Source organism: Oreochromis aureus, linkage group 4, assembly GCF_013358895.1.
Source record: "Oreochromis aureus strain Israel breed Guangdong linkage group 4, ZZ_aureus, whole genome shotgun sequence".
Classification (NCBI taxonomy): domain Eukaryota; kingdom Metazoa; phylum Chordata; class Actinopteri; order Cichliformes; family Cichlidae; genus Oreochromis; species Oreochromis aureus.
Window position 1 is genome coordinate 29,273,048 of NC_052945.1, and position 23,224 is coordinate 29,296,271.

Here is a 23,224-nt window from a genome sequence, read left to right on the forward strand (position 1 = left end):
GCATTTGGAAACTGGGTAAAAAATTGTTATGATTTAATTTTATTTATTTTAGTAAAGCACAATACAAATACAGGCCATTTATTTTATTGTCATGAACACATTTTCACCAAAAACTTAGTTAATTTTTCATGATTTATTGTATGTGGCACATGCCGCCTGATGCCACCCCAGTAGCTCCGCCCAGCAGTATGTGACTAGTAAAAAAGCTTTCTATTTGGTATCCATAAAAAAGATAAGATAATTCTTTATTGTCATTGCACAGTCATACATAGTACAGTAGTACAATGAAATTGGAAAAACTGTCCTACGTCGGCACTACATATAACACAACACGACACGATATGACACATCACAACGCAACACAAACAACACAACACAGTATATTAACTTAGAAATAAAAAAGAAGAATAAGTGTTATGTGTATTGCACACTGTTATTATTGCACATTAATTATTATTGCACCTTGTTATAAATATAAATATTGTTATTGTTTTAAACATTGTTACCTCCCCTAAAAAAGTCCAGGCAGGTAGCCAATCAGGTCAGCTATTTGCATTGATTAGGGCTATTGCCCTGTTGTAAAAGCTGTCCTTCAGTCTGTTTGTTCGGGACCTCAGCAGCCTGAACCTCCTGCCAGACGGCAGCAGCTTAAACACCCGGTGTCCTGGGTGTGTACAGTCTCGTAGGATGCTGCGTGCCCTCTTGAGACAGCGAGTGCTGTACAGGTCCTTCAGGGAGGGAAGAGGATGTCCAATGATTTTTGGGCCATATTGATGACCCTCTGGAGTGCCTTTCTGTGTGCTGTGGTGCAGCTGGAGAACCATACACCGATGCAATATGTCAGCACACTTTCAATGGAGCAGCGGTAGAAGACTGTCAGCAGCTCCTTCTTCAGGTCCATTTTTCTGAGGATTCTCAGAAAGTGGAGACGCTGTTGGGCCTTCTTTAAGACCGCAGAGGTGTTAGAGCTCCATTGGAGGTCTGTGTCTATGTGCACACCCAGAAACTTGAAACTGGAGACCCTTTCCACGCACTCCCCGTTGATGCTGACAGGCTGCAGCTCGGACTTCCTCCTTCTGAAGTCAACTACCAGTTCTTTTGTCTTGGTGGTATTGAGGTCCAGGTTGTTATCTACACACCAATCTGACAGCCTCTGAACTTCAGCTCTGTACGCCGTCTCATCTCCCCCTGAGATGAGCCCCACCACGGTGGTATCATCTGCAAACTTGATGACTGCGTTGTCTGGGTGGGTACTAACACAGTCATGTGTGTACAGAGTGTACAGTAGGGGACTCAGTACACAGCCTTGTGGAGAGCCGGTGTTGAGGCTGAGGGCTGAGGAAAGATGAGGCCCCACTCTAACTCTCTGTACACGGTCTGACAGGAAGTCTCTGATCCAGCGGCAGGTGGTAGAAGGAAGTCCGATTTCCAGCAGTTTAACTATTAGTCTGTCCGGGAGTATCGTATTGAAAGCAGAGCTAAAGTCAACAAAGAGCAGCCTGGCGTAACGGCCCTGCACTTCCAGGTGAGATATGGTGGTGTGGAGCGTTGTAGCAATGGCATCTTCAGTTGATCTGTTAGCTCTGTATGCGAACTGGAGTGGGTCGAGTGTGGGTGGCAGGCAGGACATGATGTGACGTCGGACCAGTTTCTCAAAGCACTTCATTATATTATATTAAGCTAGTAAGTCTAAGTATTTATTTTGTTTTATTAAAATATTAGAAATTTGATTCTGAACCAATTTCTTTGTTTGTTTGGTCCAAATTTAAAAACTAAATTGCACAGAAATAGAATATTTACGGTAACCCATTTTATGTCGCCCTAGCTACTCCTGCATGTTCGGCCTCTGAGAAAGCGACGTCACGTCCGGTCTCTTTCGGGTTTCGTAGGGCTACAGCATGGCGGACACCGGTGTGTTAGAGACGCTTTTACAGCGGGTTGAGAAGGTGGACGACGGCGTGGACAGCCTGGACGTGGCGACCAGCCTCGGGGTAGATCACCAGGTCATCGTCGGGGCCGTGAAGAGTCTCCAGGCTCTTGGTGACGTAAGTTTCACGAAGAGGCAGCGGAAGTTAGGCTGTCACAGTCAAATGCAGGGTGACTGATGCAATAGGTTGAGCTGACAGCCGTGTTTCTTACCTGCTGTACAGGTAATTTCAGCCGAGCTGCGCTCCTCCAAGCACTGGGAGCTGACCGAGGAGGGCACCGAGATCGCCGAGCAGGGCAGCCATGAATCCCGGGTCTTTAGCTGTATCCCCCTGGAGGGCCTGGCTCAGAGCGAGCTCATGGTTAGTGTTTGAAATTGTTAATTATTATCAGAATAACAAAGAATCTAATGCATTAGGTACCTGACGGAGGTAACTTGCTACACACTTAACAGAAGCAAGGTTTTGATTCTTAAATATCCCTGAAAGTCCACGATATTACGAATACAACATCCACTCTGCTGTTTATGTTCAGGTTTCACGTGTATGTATTTTATGTCTTGATGCATTCTCAATCATCCAGGAAAGTAAATCTCCAAAAGTTGAATCTGTTCATCTGGACGTAGACTTTTGTGGGAGAAACGTTTCATCACTCATCCAAGTGACTTCTTCAGTCTCAGCTGACTGCAGGTTTCCCCAAACCTTATAAACAGCACATTTGCATAATGACTGAAACCAGCCCACTGAAGGAACAATGGGCTGTGAGGTCAGTTCCTTAATCATAATTATGCAAATTCCCATGACCATTTATCAACAATCACTGACCAAAACCCACTGATCAAAGAACACTGATCAATGGCCATGAGTACCATTCACAGAGAGTCGGGGAATGGCTGCAATCACAGCATTGTAAGATGGCGAAAGATGTACCCTTAGGCCCCCTCCTCGGGGGACCCGATCCTTGGGGTGGACCAGTTTTTGGCGCAGCGTGTTTTGGGGTTTAAAAGCCACAGAGACCCGGTGTTTAGAAAAAATGCGTCTCAACTGTTCCGATACTCCTGACACATATGGGATCACTACAGGTTTTCGCCTGGGCAGCGGTTGTCCTTCTCTCCTGGATCGGCTGGAGCTTTCTTTAGGTGCCTTCCCAGCTTTGACAAAAGTCCAGCTGGGATAACCACATTTACTCAGGGCCTTCTTGATGTGCTGTTCTTCTGCCTCCCTGGCCGCTGTGTCAGTGTGCTGTGTCAATGGGCTGTGTCAATGGGCTGACCTCACAGCCCTTTGTTCCTTCAGTGGGCTGGTTTCAGTCATTATGCAAATATACTGTTTATAAGGTTTGGGGAAACCTGCAGTCAGCTGAGACTGAAGAAGTCACTTGGATGAGTGACGAAACGTTTCTCCCACAAAACGCTACGTCCAGATGAACAGATTCAACTTTTGGAGATATGTATTTTATGTTTGTCGAACATCAGGATTGAATTTCCCAATGTCTGCATCTCTTTTTTTTATTTCCAGCCTTCATTTTTGATGTTTCAGTTAAACTTTGTTAAACTCTGCCATCATCTCTGTGTAGAAACTGCCATTTGGGAAGATCGGCTTCAGCAAGGCCATGTCCAACAAGTGGATCAGAGTGGACAAGGCCCACGAGGGTGGCCCCAGGATATTCAGGACTGTAGGTGTTCCATCATACCCGCCTTTTGTTGTCGCCTTTTCTGATTGAGGTCAGTTTTCTCATTAAGGTGTGTGTTTTTGATCCCCAGGTGGAGAGCATAGAGGACCAGGTCAGGGAGAAACTGTTTCTGGTGCAGAAAGGCAACAGCACTCAGCTGGAAGAGAAGGAAAAGAATGAGCTGAAGAAGAGAAAACTGCTCTCTGAAGTGTAAGTCCTCTTGTTTAGTTAGTGGTGAATGTGTACCTTTTTCTGCCAGTAGGTGGCAGGAGATGATTAATTGATACTCAGGGGTTTCCCTGCTCATCCCATCCTGACTGGTATTACTGGATTCTGATTGTCTTACTGCATTAAGTAGCAGCACTTCTCAAGTTTTCATCAAGCTCAGCAGGAAAAAGAGATGAACATGCATAAAGTAGACAGACATTTCTAGAGGTCTTCAAAAACACATCTAACTGTATTGGATTTCATTCAGTATTGCAACAGGCATTATTTTCACTTCACATTTCTTTATGAAGTCTGCTGCTCATGGGGTTTCAGCCAAATCGCTGCAATGGTAGCTAGGAGCATTAAACCATCAGATTTTTTGTCACTTAGTGGTCTGAATCATGTTAGCTGATTTGTTTTATGGAGTTAGAAATTATTCTTATATACAGGTGGGAGGGATGGACAAATACATGATTTAAATGTTTTTAAATGGTCCCAATAAATATTTGCTGCTGCTGTTTCCAGTCATGGAAAGTGGAAGTGGAAAAAAGTCTTATGATTTCCAGAGTAAAGCTTTAAAACGAGCTTTACTTAATCAGATTAAGGTTGTACTGACACTCCTCTGCCTCAGCATGTTTGACCCTTTAAGTCTGGTTCATTTGATTAAATGTGATGGAAGAGGTGGGCCCCGGTGTGATTCAGCTGCATTCAGCCTGAGTGGAAAAATCATCACTGTGTTAAATAACCGATGAATCCGTAAGGCATGGAAGCGGATGTGCTAAAAACAACCACACTTGCAGTGTGTGTGTATTAGAGTGGCCGTGGTGGTGGGAGGGGTGATGTTTACATTTGAAGGATGAAGTGAAGAATGGCGAAGAGTGATGGAGTAAAATGAGTGGAACAAATAAAGATGTACTAAAGCGCACTGAGGTCCAGGATGCAAAGTAACCGTGTGTGTGTTTGGAATATGGCTTTCGTTCAGATAATATAATATTATATAATGATATTTTTAGGTAAAGCCTTTTATCATTACAGCTGCATATGATCTGCTCCCATAAAACCTCTATAAATCTTTTATACAGGTCTGTTTACATTTACATTCTCAAGTGCAGCTTCGATGCTTTGGAATAACCTTCCCTTCCATATTAGACAAGCATCATCAGGTCTTTAAATCCAGATTGAAAACCTATTTTTATTCCCTGGCTTTTAACTCTGTAGGAAACTGACACCTTTCTTATTAATTTTATTGTATTTGTAATCATTTTATTGTATTTTTAATTTTGCTAGTTGTTTTGATCTGTGTTGTTCAGCACTTTTGTCTGCCTGGTGTGTTTTTTAAAGTGCTATACAAATAAACCACCTGCCTGCCTGCATCAGCACCACTCCAATAAGCCCACAGGTGCCCAAAAGCAGCACAAATTAAGTTTAGCAACCAGCTTAACTTCATTTAAACTGATGTTTGAAGCGACACTCTTGTCCTTAAATGTTGCATCTTCTCTGAGCAGCAGCAGAGCCCCTGCCTAAGAATAATGGATGATGTTTGGGTGGTGTAAACAAACAGCTTAGAGCGCTGGAAAAAGTAATAATGATGTGTTGGATCTACCTAGTTGGTTTTCCCATGTTTACCTAAGTGTAGAACTAGACCTCTTGATTGGTTTGTGAAGTCACATGGGGACTTTGAATAAGAAAGTTGTGTTGTTGAATTTTGCAAAGAAAGATGTCTGTCTCCATCTGTCTCCATCTTGCTGTTTTTAATGGCTGATGTTCTGCCTGGTTAGATCACTTAAATGAACTCCAAAGTGCGTATTCTTCCTAAATCCTCTTATTCACAAGGCAATCGCTCATGAACTGTACGCCAGACAACAAAAGCACAAAGCTGATGTAACTAAGCATCCATCTCTTTAGAGACCCTGCTGTCCTGTCAGCACTTTCCCCCTGACCACAAAAAAATGTTGCTTTTAGTCACCTTTACATTTGATGGTTAAATAATCCTCTCAATGTGAGACAGACTTAACCATCACATTGTGATGTGGCAGGTTTGTCACAGAGGTTCTTGTATTAACCTCACAGGATCTCTGCTAACCAGCTTCTTTCTGTAGTGTAGGGAAGTGATCATGTCGTGGGTATGACATGATGTTTCTGTGAGAACATATATGTGGCTATATAGCGATGTTGGTCACAGCTGACAGTCTTTCCTCCTCTGACTGGTTATTCAAAGCAGACCCTGACGTCGTCTCCTGGGTCAAAACGGGTCCACAGATGGACGGATGTTCATGTTGTCTCCATGTAGAATGGAGGTCTGTTTAAAAAGTGAGAACTCTGGATTATTATTGCAAGAAAGGAGCTAAACATATGTTTGGTTTTCTGAACACCATCACAACTAATCTGTGTGGTACATAATGAATGTGCTACTGTGCCACACTTGCTCAGTAGGAAAAGAAATGGGCTTGAAAGTTTGAGGTCACAAGTTCAAATCCCTGCAGAGGTGTACTTTCTTTCTTTCTTGCTATTAAGAATGTTCTGCTTTATTTTATTCTAATCAATAAATTCACAGTAGAATTTACTTCCTGAACACATGACCTGCAAGAAGTACCTAAAATCCTTTATTTTGGAATCATTTTTCTGCTATGAAAGTATGAATGAACATGAAAAGAACTGCATGTTTTCACGGTCTTTAGACTCTCAACAGCAGTACCTTTCTGCGTACTGAAGTCATTCTTATTTGCGTTCAGGACTGTGAAGTCTTACTGGATCACTAAGGGCAACTCCTTCAGCACCACCATCACCAAACAGGAGACGGAGCTCACCCCTGAGATGATTGCCAGGTAAGAACAGACGCACTCTCCTCAGAGTTTCAGTAGCTCATCTGGTAGAGCGTGCACACAGAGTCCTCACTGCAGAGGCCTGGGTTCAATTCCAACCCAGGCCCGCCCTCCTCTGGCAGTCAGTGTCAGTCTGCAGGGTCCTGAGTGAGGACAGAGAAAAAATCTGCCCATAAAAGGGGACAAGTCCAAAGATGTGGACTCAGTCCTAAAGGCAGGGCAGGACAGATGCTTTAGCTTGCACTGCTTTCATGCTGAAAGCAACAAAATGAAAAGAGCGCCAGCACACTTTTGTTTTTTTGCATGAAATCATATCATAGAGAGGATTTGGCTAAAAGCAGTATCCAGATGTTGCACTGCCCAAAATTCAAATTGATATTCCGCGTGCTTCTCTGTGCTGATTACGTGCACTGTAGATTCGCCCGCCTCAATCATCTCAGCTGCAGATTAAAAATGGCAAAACGATTTGAGAGAAATGCGTTTGTGTTACCTGACTCTTCCTCCCTGCATGTGGTGTGTTCCAGTGGCAACTGGAAAGAGAAGAAGTTTAAGCCCTACAACTTTGAGGCCATGGGTGTTGCCCCAGACTGCGGTCACCTACACCCGCTGATGAAGGTGCGAACACAGTTCCGGCAGATCTTCCTGGAGATGGGGTGAGCAGCTGTGAAATTGGGAGAAATGCACACATGCGCATAAGAAAACACCCAGTTAACCGTCTGTTTCTTGTAGTTTCACCGAGATGCCGACCAACAATTTCATAGAAAGCTCTTTCTGGAACTTTGACTGCCTCTTCCAACCCCAGCAGCACCCAGCCAGAGACCAGCACGACACCTTCTTCCTGTCCGGTGAGCCTGAGGTCACCGAGTGGTGGAAATGAGCTGCGAGTTCAATCGAGAATGATTTCTGATCACCTGTCACTCGCTGTTTTTCAGACCCAGCGCACTCCCACCAGTTCCCACAGGACTACCTGGAGAGGGTGAAGAAGGTCCACTCTGAGGGAGGCTACGGTTCACAGGGGTGAGGCGTCATCACAAGCTCGCTTAACAAGTAACAGTGTCGTTGCTGTCACTGCATCTCATTGCATTTTTATCATCTTTCTTGTAGCTACAAGTATGACTGGAAGATAGAGGAGGCTCAGAAGAACATCCTCCGCACTCACACTACAGCAGTCAGCGCACGCATGCTGTATAAACTGGCACAGCAGGTGAGACCGTAGGGATGCTGCACTTCCCATATAAATCAGAGCTGTCTGGTGATTTGATTTCTTGGTAACACTTCATAATACAGCTCAAAACTAAGAGCGTAATTCCCGTCAGTAAATGTAATTTCAACATAATGTTTGTTTCCTGAAGTGAAACGTAGAGTATGTTTTAGACAACAAGAGCACAGCTTTTGTCATTAGCACGTCTTAAGACCTGCCCTTTAAGCACCCACTGACTTTTTGGACAGTGAACTAGAAACCTGACTGAGAGCCAGGCCTTACGCCTGACCTCACTAATGCTCCTGTGTCTGAATGTGAGTAAGTCCCTCCATAGAAGAGCAGCAGCAGATGATTTTAGGCGTGGGTTTACATTGTTTTGACCTCGTATGTGTCTAGTCAATAACTCTAAAACTCTTCTCCCCTTCCTTTTCTCCTCTCACTGACAACCAGGAGAAGTTCACCCCCGTCAAGTATTTTTCCATCGACCGCGTGTTCAGGAACGAGACCCTGGATGCCACCCATCTAGCCGAGTTCCACCAGATAGAGGGCGTAGTGGCCGACTATGGACTGACTCTGGGAGACCTCATGGGTGTTCTGCATCAGTTCTTCACCAAACTAGGTGAGGACTGATAGAGGACACTGGACTTGAAGGCCAAAGTTTGGGAGGGACAAATGTGCTGATAGTTGTTTATAGGAAACCTGCTAATACTCACTCTTTAAAAAAATTGTAAGCAGGCAGTTACAGTATCCTATTCTTTTACCAAACACCTGAATATTTTCTGTTATTCTTCAGGTGTCTGCTCACACAAACATGTTTCTTTTCTTTCTTTTTTTAGGAATTACCAAACTACGCTTCAAGCCTGCCTACAACCCCTACACAGAGCCCAGCATGGAAGTGTTCAGCTACCATGAAGGTACAGTGCAACTCTGTTTTTATGTAGCACTATTAGTCTAATTTACACACAACAGAAACTAAGCTTTAAGAAAGCCAAAAGAACGTCCTAGTCATCTCTTTTATAGACATTTCTGAAGGTACATATTAGGGGTGTCAAACATAAGACCCGGGGACCAGAATTGGCCTGTCAAAGACTCCAATCTGGCCCACTGGGGGCTTTGGAAAATGTGGAGGAGGACATAAATTTTAGACTTTTAACTAAGTTTTACAGCTTCCACCAATGATAGAGACCTCCCCCATGGCCATTCATACGACGCATCTCAGTCAATAATCGTGTAGTTGATCTTGTTTGCACTAGATGAGATGTAGTGTTGAAATTGTCCTTGTTGGTGGGCTGTACACAGTGAAAAATGAGTTTGACATCCCTGTTTTTTATCATTTCTTTCTATGTTTACAGGATTAAAAAAGTGGGTGGAAGTGGGAAACTCAGGAGTGTTCAGACCAGAGATGCTGCTTCCCATGGGCCTCCCTGAGGGTGTGTCTGTAATTGCCTGGGGCCTGTCTCTGGAAAGGTGAACGTTCATGAAAAGCAATACGAGTTAATTAGCTACAAGGAAAACTGAGAGGTCAGCCGCGCTAAACACAGCATGAGTCTAAAATGGGAGGACGTCAGTACGTGTCTCCCAAACTATAGTAGATGTTCCATGTAGGGATTAAAGGTGTGTGATTAAGTCTGTGTGTACTCGTAATCACTTCTTGTGTACGCACTGAGCTGACCCACATTGAAGAAATGTAGGTTTGTTTCCTGGAGAGGATTACTCCTGCTTGTACGGGAGTTTAATTTCTATTATCCTGTGAAATTATTTGAGGTCAGATTGAGTCTCTGTCTTTCTCTTTGCTTACTGCCGCTTTTCTAAAGTGAAGTCGTCCCAAATGAGTCGCTTGCTGGTCGCGCTGTCGCCGACTGTATTCAGCTTGCTGTTTGAATCGAGCACTAATTGAGTCTTAACTACGACCAACTGTCACAGCTAATAACCGTGGAGTGAGTGAGCTGGCTAATGTTCCATAATCCACGCCGAGTAATCCTTTACTACTCTGACCTCTGTTGTTTTCGCTCTCGTCTATTAGACACAACATAGTCGCGTCTCCCAACAGAACAACCGCTCACGCTGGCTTCTCCTCTGTCTCGCAGGCCCACCATGATTAAATACGGCATCAACAACATCAGAGAGCTGGTGGGACACAAGGTGAACCTACAGATGGTCTACGACAGCCCTATATACCGCCTGGACTCCTGAGTACCGCCCAGCTGTTGTTATTAATGTTATTATTCATTTGGATGGACCCTTTCCTTTTTATCTTTACCGTGTAACACCTCATACCCACGTCTCACCTCAGAAAGCCCGGCACCACCGCTGTCCCCTTTATCAAAGCTCGGCCAGTAAAAGCAGTTGGCCTGAAAGCGACTGTAGCACTAAAAGGGGCGGGGCTTTTTTCACCACAGCCTTCAGGCAGATCTAATTTCAAAGGGCTTTAACACAAAAGAGCAGCATTTTTTTTTTTTCTTATGAACTCCACACTGCAGCTGGGTGAATGTGAGGATGAGCCTTGAATTTGTTACAGACTGCCTTTTTTTACCACCTTGCCCCTGATCTACTACATTCAATCATCTTGTACAGGAAAAATAAAACTGCAACTTTTGGAAGTCAAAATAAAAGCTTTTTCCAGCTATCAGTGCAGTCTGGCTTGTAATTCTTCAAATGACCATGTTGTTACTTGTATGCATGTATGGCTATATAATTTACATGAGAAACATACACTGTAAAGGTAGTCCTCCCACACATTTCTAAAAGCATGCAGCTTTTCAGTGATATGCTGATCAGCAGCAGGATGACTGAGTGACGTCTGCGTCTTTACCAGAGAAACAACAAAGTTAAAAAGCCTTTTCAGTGGGAGAAACATTTCGTCACTCATCCAAGTGACTTCTTCAGTCTCAGCTGACTGCAGGTTTCCAATCTTATAAACAGTACAATGCAAAATGACTGAAACCAGCCCACTGAATGAACAATGGGCTGTGAGGTCAGTTCTTTGGTCATATGCAAATTGCCATGACCATTGATCAAAGACCATGAGTACCATTTGGAGAGAGTTGGGGAATGGCTGCATTCCGAATTTTTTTCCAAACACCGCAAGCTGCCAAAAAATCGGTCAACCACAAGGATCGGGTCCCCCGACACAAACAGAGTAACATAGTGTACGCTGTTAAGTGCCAGGAGGATTGCCATGATTTCTACATCAGGGAAACCAAACAACCTCTGGCGAAGCGAATGGCACAACACAGAAGAGCTACCTCGTCAGGCCAGGACTCTGCAGTCTATTCACACCTACAGGCCAGTGGACACTCTTTCAATGATGAGGATGTACACATCCTGGACAGGGAGGAACGCTGGTTTGAGCGCGGAGTCAAGGAGGCCATTTATGTGAAAAGGGAAAGACCATCTCTGAATCAAGGAGGGGGCCTAAGGGTCCATCTGTCACCATCTTACAATGCTGTGATTGCAGCCATTCCCCAACTCTCTGTGAACGGTGACCATTGATCAATGATCAGTGGTGTTGAAGACTGAAGAAGTCACTGATGGTTGAAAACGCTACATCCAGATGAACAGAATCAACCTTTTGGGATTTACTTACCTGCATGATTGAGCATGCATCAAGGCAGATCAGGTTGTAAAACTCTAAATTTCAGTGTCACATAACAGTCCTGATAGCTCTTATGCTGAATAGCGAGCTTTATGCTCATGCTAATGTTGGTTAGCAAAAACTCACATTTGAAACTGAACTGTACCATGACCATCAAAGAGATTAGAGTAGTATGGGACACCATTTCAGCATGGAGTAATCGAGTTTCTACCAAGTAGCTATTAAACACTGAAAGTCAGCTGACCCAAACCTTCAACAGATAGGCCGAGGGCTTGAATGGACCAAATCAAAATATAACTACTATATTAAAATGAGAGTATTTAGAGCCACTTTTGGCTGTACACATGCCTTTATTTTTAGGGGCTCAAATGTAATTGGACACATTAATCTAATAAAAAGCAGCTCAGTCAGATTAATGTCAGGTGACTTAACTCGGTCACTCCACAACTTATGACTCCTGGGTTGTTTTTCTAGAATATTTTAGGCTTATTTGTTCTGTGAAGCATGGAAGCTCTCAATTTACCGGTCGATCTACGTCCCGACCCTCACCTATGGCCACGAGCTGTGGGTAGTGACCGAAAGAACGAGATCGCGGATACAAGCGGCAGAAATGAGCTTCCTCCGAAGGGTGGCTGGCCTCTCCCTTAGAGATAGGGTGAGAAGTTCGGCCATCCGGGAGGGGCTCAGAGTAGAGCCGCTGCTCCTCCACATCGAAAGGAGCCAGTTGAGGTGGTTCGGGCATCTGACAAGGATGCCCCTGGGCGCCTCCTGGGTGAGGTGTTCGGGCATGTCCCACCGGGAGGAGGCCCAGGGCAGACCCAGGACGCGCTGGAGAGATTATATCTCTCGGCTGGCCTGGGAACGCCTTGGTGTTCCCCCGGATGAGCTGGAGGAGGTGGCTGGGGAGAGGGAGGTCTGGGCTTCTCTGCTTAGGCTGCTGCCCCCGCGACCCGACCTCGGATAAAGCGGATGAGGATGGATGGATGGATGGATGTTCTGTGAAGCAATGTCCATGCTGTTTACTACAGCATGCATTTCAGAATTCCTCCCCCTCCTTCTATCCCGGTCACATCAACAGTATAATACTAGAGATGCATTGTCACTGAAAGCCATGCATGCCCATGCATCACACTGTCTCAGCAGTGTTTTAGAAAGGGTGTAAAAGACTACAAAGATGGTGCGATGCCTTTTTCACCCCATCTTTCTTTCAGTTTGAAGAATCCGCCCAGGTTTAGATGTTTTATGGCAAAGACTAACACGACCTTTCTGTTCATGAAGCTGATGAAATGTTTAAACTCTCTGTATTTTCCTGCCTCGTGGTAAAGTGCTCTTCACTTCTGTATTTTATAATTTACTGTATTTTATAACCACAGAAAGGATCCCGTGATCATCCACCTCAGTTCCATGGATAATCCAGGCTTTTATAAGTTGCAGAGCTCACCACTCTTTCTTTCAAATTTTTATTCATTTATTTTTAGAATTTTGTAGTTGATTCGGCCTCATGTGGAATTTCACAATTTCTTTCTTTCTGAAGACTGCTGATGTCCTGTTTTGCCTGGACAAAGTTCAGAGAAAGTTCAGTTCTCAGATTAATTTGCTAAGCTCTTTCTCAGCACGTGAGATCAGTTTGACGGGTCTTTTACAGTTTTTAGGGCAGTTAACCTGTAAATTTCTTAATCATTTCCCGTCTGGTTTCTGCTCTGCTAAATTAGGACAAATTTGAATGTCTCATTTTAAAATGTTCAGGCCTTCGGTTACCTTTGAGCCATAAGCCGCATTGTCCCGTTCTGTGTACAAGACGGCTAAAGGGAATCCACGAGCGCGTGCAACACCTGCGATAAAGCTGCAGGATTAAGCTGCTCTGCGTACGTAAATGTTGAATAGCTGGAACTCCTTTAAGTCTTCCTCTAATCCCCGAGTGTCTTCAAATAACATTTTACTGAAGTGAGAAGGCCAGGAGGTTGGAAGCAGCTTTGTCAAAGACTCCAGAAAGTGATTTTGTGTACCTTTTTCTTTTTTATGAGTCATACATGAAGCATACCAAAATAACATTAAAGTCACCAACAAAGAGACACATTGCACTGCAAAAGATGCAAATCTGTGAGCAGACTTTACAGCTAATCTGTTGTTGTGCAGGTGGATTATAATGCTGCAGCAGATGGACAGTCTTTCAATCTCAAGGCCTGGATCATCATATGTCACTCACACTGGACACAGTAGCCCCCCTGATACATCCCAGACAGATTTTACTTAAAAAAAAAACAGAAAAAACAACAAAAATACTTTATATCAACACGTTATACCAACATGTCATGCTTTTTGTACTCATCTAAAATGTATCTCGCTGAAGATCAGGCACACAGAGACAATACACGCTGATCTTCTCCTCTTAATCACTTCCTCTTTGGATTCCCTGCCTGAGGTTGTCAGCTTTTCTCATTTTGTGACAACAGTCTTAAGCCATGTGGTGTAATACTGACAAATCCTTTAATGTGTTAGAGACAGTTTCATTACTGCTGCTCGCTTCACAGTCACTGAAGGTCTGCTGGTAATGACGCGGGATATGAGATGTGCAGTTTGTACATGCTGCGTTCCTCGCAGCCATCTCCTTCTGTCAAAATCATGTGTTATGCACACTCAGGCATGTAGTCAAGGTCCATGTCACAATCAGAACTCCCCTGGGATTTCCTTACTTGTTTCTGGGCAGTTGGGGAAACCTGGAGAGCCGTGACTCGGTGGGCTGTGGGAGTGTGGGAAGAATGATGGGATGTAGGGGATGGCGGCCAGCAGCAGCGGACTGGTCTGGGGGCTTTCGTCGCGAGATAGAGGAATGACCACATCGTCCTGGTCCCACACGTGGAAGGCATTGTGAGCAAATGGATGCGCTGAAGGGGGATGGCTGCCCATGCGTTCGGGATCATCCTTGTCTTTGTCTTCATCTCCAGGTGGACCAAGCATACAGTCTAAAGAAGGAAGACAGGGCTTAGCAAAGGAGTGTTCACAACAAACTGGAAGCTGTGAATGAGCAGGCTAATTGACCAAAGGTGATGCATTAATGGCGAAAACTGACAGATAACTGAAGTTTGTCTTAAAAAGAAAGCTTGAATTCCTGAACAGGCTGGCTGAAAGTGATTAACAAGTGGTTCAGTTTAAGCCTCTGTAGTACTAAAGCTAAACTAAAGCTACCAAGCACTGACAGTCCCCATTTTTTGGCATGTTTATTAACATGTAGAGCAAAAATAACAGCTGCTTTGAGTGCAGATGAACCCATTTGGATCACAGTGGTGTTAAAAGTACATGCATCAGTACTCAGTGTATCCTCACTGCTGCTGCATCCCTGTTATTGTACTCTCAGAGAAACAACAGCTGTAATCCAACCATTTCCCCAGAGGTCAGGGGTATCAAACAGGAGACCCAGGTGCCAGAACTGGCCACCAGTTTTAGACTTGTAACTGTATTTTCTCAGGTTTTACAGCTTTTACAACTGATGAAGTTCTCCCCTATTGCCATTCATTCTCCACCAAAGTAGTAAAGATGAATAATTAAAAACACAAAGTTCCTGTTTTTTCTACTGTTGAAATGTAGTATTTTACAGTGGGCTCACAATTTAAAAAAGACATTCTTTCAATTAACAAATAAAGTTCAGTTTTATAATTTCAGCACAGTCTGCACAATGAGCTAACAGAACCTTTTCTGTAATTTTACACATTTGTGTCTTACAATTTAATCCCAGAGCAGCATTTCTTTATCATGTGGATAAAAACTAAGCTGTAAAATTGCACTTCTTTTATTAAAATATCTCAAGCATTAAATGTGTAGTTGAATCTTTACACTGACACAAAGGGGAGTTTCACAGGCGCACTTCAGATCTAAATGGGCTGCATACACGGCCCACGGTGTAAAAGGAGTTTGACTTGCCTGCTCTGGGTGACGGGCACGTACCTGCTATGTCAATGGCCAGATCCTTGATGAGGTGTCCAATAATTGCATAGGCAACTCCAACTACTACCAGGGCGGCCATGAGCAGATACAGCACCGCCTTTGGTAAAGGGATGAGCTCCTTCACCGGGGGTTTGTACTGCCGGTACAGAGGGTCGTCTATCGACGCCGAGTAAGCGTAAGCGTGTGCTTCGTGGGTGGAGTTGAAACCGGTGAAATTATAACCATTCATGGTTACAGGGACAGGTGATGACACGTGTGGGCTTCTTCTTCACTTCTTATAACTAGACCATACTACAAACACGAGGGTGATATTTCTTACACGAAGACATTACGCAAAAAATGATAATAATAATAATACTAATAATAACAATAACAATAAAATCAATTTGCCGTCAATATGAAGTTCAATTCTCCAGTTTTACAAAGAAAATAAAACAAATATGAAGGGCTAAATGAAAACGAAGTCCTGATAAGTTTGCATCTCAATGCTTTACTTCTTCTCAGACACCAAATCCATCCAGTCCTTCAGCGGTAAAGAGCGCTCCTGGGTTGGGGTCCTTATGTAAGGTGCTGTGGGTGCCTGCTGCCTCCTGCTCTGTCCTTGGTGCTGAAATGAAGCGTGCGTCCCGCCGGCAGCTGTAAACTGTCAGGTCCGCCCACTTTAGCCCACTCACCCTCACTCTGCTGGAAACTGTCGGCTCACGGCAGGCTTATGCACCGCTACCGAGAAGTCCCCTGTAAGGAAACTAGTCCTTTCTACCGCGTAGAGATGCAATTTTTGCTCATGCACATAGCTCGGGACGTCCCCGGAGGTGGCAATGTCAGTCTGTCTTTCAGTTAAACTGAATAAAGTGCGGGTTTGTAGACGGGACACGGGGGTGAGCTGAACCTTATTAGCACCTTTGGGTTACCTTGAAGGTAACTGTGGGCAAAGACACTTCTTTGCAGCACATCCACTTTCACAGTCTCAAATGATCACACAAACACATTTTAAAAATGCGTTACCGCACACTGCCATACTGCTGCAGCAGTCACGGTGACTGGTTATGGTCAAAATGTAAATATATTATGTATGTTTTTAAATAGTAAAAAAATTACGAATTATAAATATTTTTTTTTATATGTTTTCAAGTGTAAAATCATGCAGACGTTAATAGGAGAAATGAGACTTTTGCATTCTTCTGCATTTCACAATAATGATGATCACTGTTTTGAAAAAAACAAAAACAATTCGAGACCTTTTAAAATAAAATAAATGCATAATCATAAAGTCAGAGAGGTATTCTCCGAGCATATGAGAGTTCTTCTTATGTCCAACATCTACAGGGAGTGCAGAATTATTAGGCAAATGAGTATTTTGTCCACATCATCCTCTTCATGCATGTTGTCTTACTCCAAGCTGTATAGGCTCGAAAGCCTACTACCAATTAAGCATATTAGGTGATGTGCATCTCTGTAATGAGAAGGGTGTGGTCTAATGACATCAACACCCTATATCAGGTGTGCATAATTATTAGGCAACTTCCTTTCCTTTGGCAAAATGGGTCAAAAGAAGGACTTGACAGGCTCAGAAAAGTCAAAAATAGTGAGATATCTTGCAGAGGGATGCAGCAGTCTTAAAATTGCAAAGCTTCTGAAGCGTGATCATCGAAAAATCAAGCGTTTCATTCAAAATAGTCAACAGGGTCGCAAGAAGCGTGTGGAAAAACCAAGGCGCAAAATAACTGCCCATGAACTGAGAAAAGTCAAGCGTGCAGCTGCCAAGATGCCACTTGCCACCAGTTTGGCCATATTTCAGAGCTGCAACATCACTGGAGTGCCCAAAAGCACAAGGTGTGCAATACTCAGAGACATGGCCAAGGTAAGAAAGGCTGAAAGACGACCACCACTGAACAAGACACACAAGCTGAAACGTCAAGACTGGGCCAAGAAATATCTCAAGACTGATTTTTCTAAGGTTTTATGGACTGATGAAATGAGAGTGAGTCTTGATGGGCCAGATGGATGGGCCCGTGGCTGGATTGGTAAAGGGCAGAGAGCTCCAGTCCGACTCAGGCGCCAGCAAGGTGGAGGTGGAGTACTGGTTTGGGCTGGTATCATCAAAGATGAGCTTGTGGGGCCTTTTCGGGTTGAGGATGGAGTCAAGCTCAACTCCCAGTCCTACTGCCAGTTTCTGGAAGACACCTTCTTCAAGCAGTGGTACAGGAAGAAGTCTGCATCCTTCAAGAAAAACATGATTTTCATGCAGGACAATGCTCCATCACACGCGCGTCCAAGTACTCCACAGCGTGGCTGGCAAGAAAGGGTATAAAAGAAGAAAAACTAATGACATGGCCTCCTTGTTCACCTGATCTGAACCCCATTGAGAACCTGTGGTCCATCATCAAATGTGAGATTTACAAGGAGGAAAACAGTACACCTCTCTGAACAGTGTCTGGGAGGCTGTGGTTGCTGCTGCACGCAATGTTGATGGTGAACAGATCAAAACACTGACAGAATCCATGGATGGCAGGCTTTTGAGTGTCCTTGCAAAGAAAGGTGGCTGTATTGGTCGCTGATTTGTTTTTGAATGTCAGAAATGTATATTTGTGAATGTGGAGATGTTATATTGGTTTCACTGGTAAAATAAATAATTGAAATGGGTATATATTTGTTTTTGTTAAGTTGCCTAATAATTATGCACAGTAATAGTCACCTGCACACACAGATATCCCCTAAAATAGCTAAAACTAAAACTACTTCCAAAAACATTCAGCTTTGATATTAATGAGTTTTTTGGGTTCATTGAGAACATGGTTGTTGTTCAATAATAAAATTATTCCTCAAAAATACAACTTGCCTAATAATTCTGCACTCCCTGTAGTCCAAACCCAGCTGGCTATTATTTTTGTCAAAGCAGTCAATGATATAACGCAGATTCACCTTACACTCAGGTTGTGTTATCCTTATAGTGATATATTTTATTTTTCCATGTAAAAGTCTGGTTAAAAATGGACTTAAACTCCATAGTAGTCAGTTTTGACAGTTTCAGATCCCCGTTCCAGGAGTAATATTATACAAAGGGGCAGCATTATTTACAAGCCTTCTTTCTTCTTAATTTGATCCTGACTCTGGGGACAAACACTTGTAAAAATACTGTGAGATCAAATGTTTCATCACCTGCAGAGAGAAGCACGATTACTTCCTTAAATACATTAATATTGATTTTTTCTTGCAGCAGAGCACGGACCCATGGATTGATGCCTGTGTGCTACAGACCTGCAGCAACAACATCCATGGACACACCTCCAAGATGCACACTTGAGCATTTATTATGCGTTAAAGTTACTGTGCATTAGACAACAACGTAAATCTCAATCTAAGTATGTCTAATTATTGCCAGCTATGCCGAAACTGGACATTTTAGGGGCACATTTAGTAGATCAGCGCTACAAATTGTAAGCCAGGTGTTTCTGATGACAGCCAGTGTTTTAGTCCTGGAAATTATTGATACATTCAAAGTACTGATCCCCGCCAATATTTCTGGAAACACATCACAACTTAATGGGAAAAAGCCACATTTATCTACACTGATACAGACTGGGTAAAGTGTTAGGAAGGAAAGGATGCCAGATCATTCGATGGAAATGAAAATGATCATCCTACAGAGGGCTGAATTCAAACACACCCTGGAAATCAAAGTGAACAAATGATGTGGCAAGCTATAGTGCATTTTGCAAAAATTTAATTGCAGCAACATTGAATGGTACTCTAGTTTGTATGGCCCCACGTGCTGATATGCATCCCTGACAACATCTGGGAATGTTCCTGATGTCATGGGGACTCTCTACCCAGACATCAACATCAGTCTGCTGCTGGAGGTAATTTTGTAGCTCTTGCAGTGCTCTTCCTGTTTCTCCTTGCACAAAGGAGCAGATACCGATCCTACTGATGGGTTAAGGACCGTCTGGCTGGCTCCTCCATGCTCTTGAGGCTGTGCTGGGAGACTCAGGAAACCTTCTGGCAATGACACGTATTAATGTGCCACTAAAACACCCTCCTGACTATTGGCTAATCTGTAATCATAACTCTAATACCTATTATACCGTGGTATAATTCTCAAACACGTAGCCTAAAGCAGATAACTCGTAAGCTGGAGAGGAAATGGCGTGTCACAAATTTAGAGGATCATCATTTAGCCTGGAGAAATAGTTTGCTGCTTTATAAGAAAGCCCTCCGCAAAGCCAGAACATCTTACTATTCATCACTGATTGAAGAAAATAAGAACAACCCCAGGTTTCTCTTCAGCACTGTAGCCAGGCTGACAAACAGTCAGAGCTCTACCGAGCCAACAATCCCTTTAACTTTAACTAGTAATGACTTCATGAACTTCTTCACAAATAAAATTTTTATCATTAGAGAAAAAATTACCAATAATCATCCCACAGATGTAATATTATCTACAGCTACTTTTAGTACCATCGATGTTAAGTTAGACTCTTTTTCTCTAATTGATCTTTCTGAGTTAACTTCAATAATTAATTCCTCCAAACCATCAACGTGTCTTTTAGACCCCATTCCTACAAAACTGCTCAAAGAAGTCCTGCCATTAATTAATTCTTCGATCTTAAATATGATCAACCTATCTCTAATAATCGGCTATGTACCACAGGCCTTCAAGCTGGCTGTAGTTAAACCTTTACAAAAGCCATCTCTAGACCCAGCTGTCTTAGCTAATTATAGGCCAATCTCCAACCTTCCTTTCATATCAAACATCCTTGAAAGAGTAGTTGTCAAACAGCTAACAGATCATCTGCAGAGGAATGGCTTATTTGAAGAGTTTCAGTCAGGTTTCAGAGCTCATCACAGCACAGAAACAGCTTTAGTGAAGGTTACAAATGATCTTCTTACATTCATTTGCGCAACATCTCTAAAATTAGAAATATCCTGTCTCAGAGTGATGCTGAAAAACTAGTTCATGCATTCATTACTTCCAGGCTGGACTACTGTAATTCACTATTATCAGGATGTCCTAAAAACTCCCTGAAAAGTCTTCAGCTGATCCAAAATGCTGCAGCAAGAGTACTGACAGGGACTAGAAAGAGAGAACATATTTCTCCTGTTTTGGCTTCCCTTCATTGGCTTCCTGTTAAATCCAGAATTGAATTCAAAATTCTGCTCCTCACATACAAGGTCTTAAATAATCAGGCCCCATCTTATCTTAATGACCTTGTAGTACCATATCACCCTATTAGAGCACTTCGCTCTCGCTCTGCAGGCCTACTTGTTGTTCCTAGAGTATTTAAAAGCAGAATGGGAGGGAGAGCCTTCAGTTTTCAGGCCCCTCTTCTGTGGAACCAGCTTCCAGTTTGGATTCGGGAGACAGACACTATCTCTACTTTCAAGATTAGGCTTAAAACTTTCCTTTTGCTAAAGCATATAGTTAGGGCTGGACCAGGTGACCCTGAATCCTCCCTTAGTTATGCTGCAATAGACGTAGGCTGCCGGGATTCCCATGATGCATTGAGTTTTCCTTTCCAGTCACCTTTCTCACTCTCTATGTGTTAATAGACCTCTCTGCATCGAATCATATCTGTTATTAATCTCTCTCTCTATTCCACAGCATGTCTTTATCCTGTTTTCCTTCTTTCACCCCAACCAGTCGCAGCAGATGGCCCCGCCCTCCCTGAGCCTGGTTCTGCCGGAGGTTTCTTCCTGTTAAAGGAGTTTTCCTTCCCACTGTCGCCAAAGTGCTTGCTCATAGGGGGTCATATGATTGTTGGGTTTTCTCTGTATGTATTATTGTGCTATCTACTGTACAATATAAAGCGCCTTGAGGCAACTTCTGTTGTGATTTGGCGCTATATAAATAAAATTGAATTGAATTGAATTGAATTGAATAATACCTCAGTTAACACCATTTAAGTGGTATTTAAATCCTCAAGTGAGAATAGAAATAGAAATGCTTTACATTGAGGAAATCGTTCACCATAGATGTGGTGATCAGACAAGTAGGCATGTTATTAGTGAAGGTGTGTTTGGAGTTATTGAGTGTTAACACCCTGATCTACCAAAGTTCACACTGCAAGGGCTTGATATTTCTACGGCAGGGCTGTTAGAGTTCAACCGTCTCACCTAATATACCTAACATACAATGCAAAGTATGGTAGAGCCTGCTGCTATCACATGTAGGATTAAGAAGTCCAAAAAATGTGTAGCCTTTAAGCCTTTGAGTTAAATTGAAGATGGGCTTTAACCTGCCATCCAAAAATTGTACTGCTCATACCGACAAACTAATCCTGTATTTGGATGTGGTCAGAGAATTGTCGTGTTTGTCCCTACTAAATGTGTTACAACTCTGCCGTTTGAGTCCCATCATGACGATGACTCATTTTGACAGAGCTGCTAACTCTCTGGGGTTATAATCCAGATGATTATTTGAGATGAAAAGCCTCCTAATTATCCAAGTATTAGACCGCCATGGCTGCTGCTAATGCCTGGATGAGGAAATACGAGCAGTCCTCTAATTTCCCATAACAAGAGAACCATCATGTCAGCTTCCATCATTCCTGACAGAAAGAACCCTGAAGACAGAGTCCATGCCGGGTACAATTAGTCACATATCCATACCCAAAAGGATGAAAGGCAATTGGATGAGAAAAAAAAAGCAATTTCCTTATGTAAGCACCATGTAAAACATGCCTGGGCATCATGTAAGGCTGGGGATTTGTCAGTTCTTTAATTCCCTCCACTTCAAAGTGGCAGCAACAGACATGCGATGGAGCTGGAGAGGATGGAGGTCTTTATCTGTACAGTGGCTTGCACAACCCAACATCCCTCATGGCCTTATGGATTAAAAAGAAAAAAGATTATCTGAAGCACTGACAATATTTTGTCCTGGATATGAAGTGAGGTAGACATGGAGAGACAAAACAGTAGAGACAAAAGAGCGGATGCCTGTGTAGAAGCAGGAAACTGCTGTGTGCTGTTGATATGTCACAGTTGAAGCAAACGTAGTGTAAGAACTATTTATCATTTATTACTATCATTTATTACCCCGCCTCTCGCCCTATGACAGCTGGGATAGGCTCCAGCGCCCCCCGCGACCCTGAAAAGGATAAGCGGAAGCGAATGGATGGATGGATGGATGGATGGATGGATGGATACTATCATTAAAGTGGAGTTAAATTTGTCTGAATCAGTTGAAAATGATCATATTTCTGGACTGATGTGACCCCTTCAGCACATTACTGCTGTTGTTTTGTATCTGTTCCCATGTAGCTTTAACACATAATAATCTCCTAAACATTTTTTAAAACATGTTTATGGGTTTAAAAAAAACATTTCTTTTCCTTTAACCGGCTACTCTGGGCTGTTGCATAAAAACACCACCTGCTGCACGATGCTACCACCACCATGCTTCATTCTGGGGTTGCTGATTTGCTCTGTTTGATTGTGTGTGCAGAACTGTTAAAATGTCTGTCATTAAGATGTTAGTTTTATTTGAGCATAGAAACTTAGTTTATGTAAAACTAAGATTTCTAGAGGTCACCTTATACTTACAGGATGCGACAGATGGCCGTCCCTCCCTGAGCCTGGTTCTGCTGGAGGTTTCTTCCTGTTAAAAGGGAGTTTTTCCTTCCCACTGTCGTCAAAGTGCTTGCTCATAGGGGGTCATCTGATTGTTGAGTTGTTATCTCTATGTATTAGTGTAGGGTCTACCTTACAATATAAAGCGCCTTGAGGCGACTGTTGTTGTGATTTGGCGCTGTATAAATAAATTGACAGTCCTGTTTCATCTTTTGTCGAACACATAAAGAGTATATTGATACAGGGACAGTTACAGAGAAGATACTTAGATTGGGGGATTTAAATAGAAAA

The 23,224-nt window shown here is 43.1% G+C and overlaps 1 protein-coding gene across 1 annotated transcript; it reads left to right on the forward strand.

Annotated features, from left to right (window-relative positions):
- Nucleotides 1-1,508: 1,508 nt before the first annotated feature.
- farsa (phenylalanyl-tRNA synthetase subunit alpha) lies at nucleotides 1,509-10,453 on the forward strand. The gene is made up of 14 exons (XM_039611668.1): nucleotides 1,509-1,525; nucleotides 1,890-2,045; nucleotides 2,151-2,288; nucleotides 3,502-3,600; nucleotides 3,689-3,807; nucleotides 6,537-6,629; nucleotides 7,151-7,279; nucleotides 7,356-7,471; nucleotides 7,559-7,643; nucleotides 7,731-7,830; nucleotides 8,278-8,446; nucleotides 8,664-8,741; nucleotides 9,180-9,294; nucleotides 9,915-10,453. Exons 2-14 carry the CDS (start codon nucleotides 1,899-1,901, stop codon nucleotides 10,018-10,020), a joined length of 1,494 nt encoding a protein of 497 aa, XP_039467602.1. The 5' UTR covers nucleotides 1,509-1,525; nucleotides 1,890-1,898; the 3' UTR covers nucleotides 10,021-10,453.
- Nucleotides 10,454-23,224: the final 12,771 nt, after the last annotated feature.

Bases quoted from the DNA above. Each gene is read 5' to 3' on its own strand.
- farsa (XM_039611668.1), top strand. From the start codon at position 1,899: ATGGCGGACACCGGTGTGTTAGAGACGCTTTTACAGCGGGTTGAGAAG. The intron at 3,808-6,536 runs GTAAGTCCTCTT...ATTTGCGTTCAG, and splicing joins AGAAAACTGCTCTCTGAAGT to GACTGTGAAGTCTTACTGGA. The intron at 7,280-7,355 runs GTGAGCAGCTGT...TGTTTCTTGTAG, and splicing joins CAGATCTTCCTGGAGATGGG to TTTCACCGAGATGCCGACCA.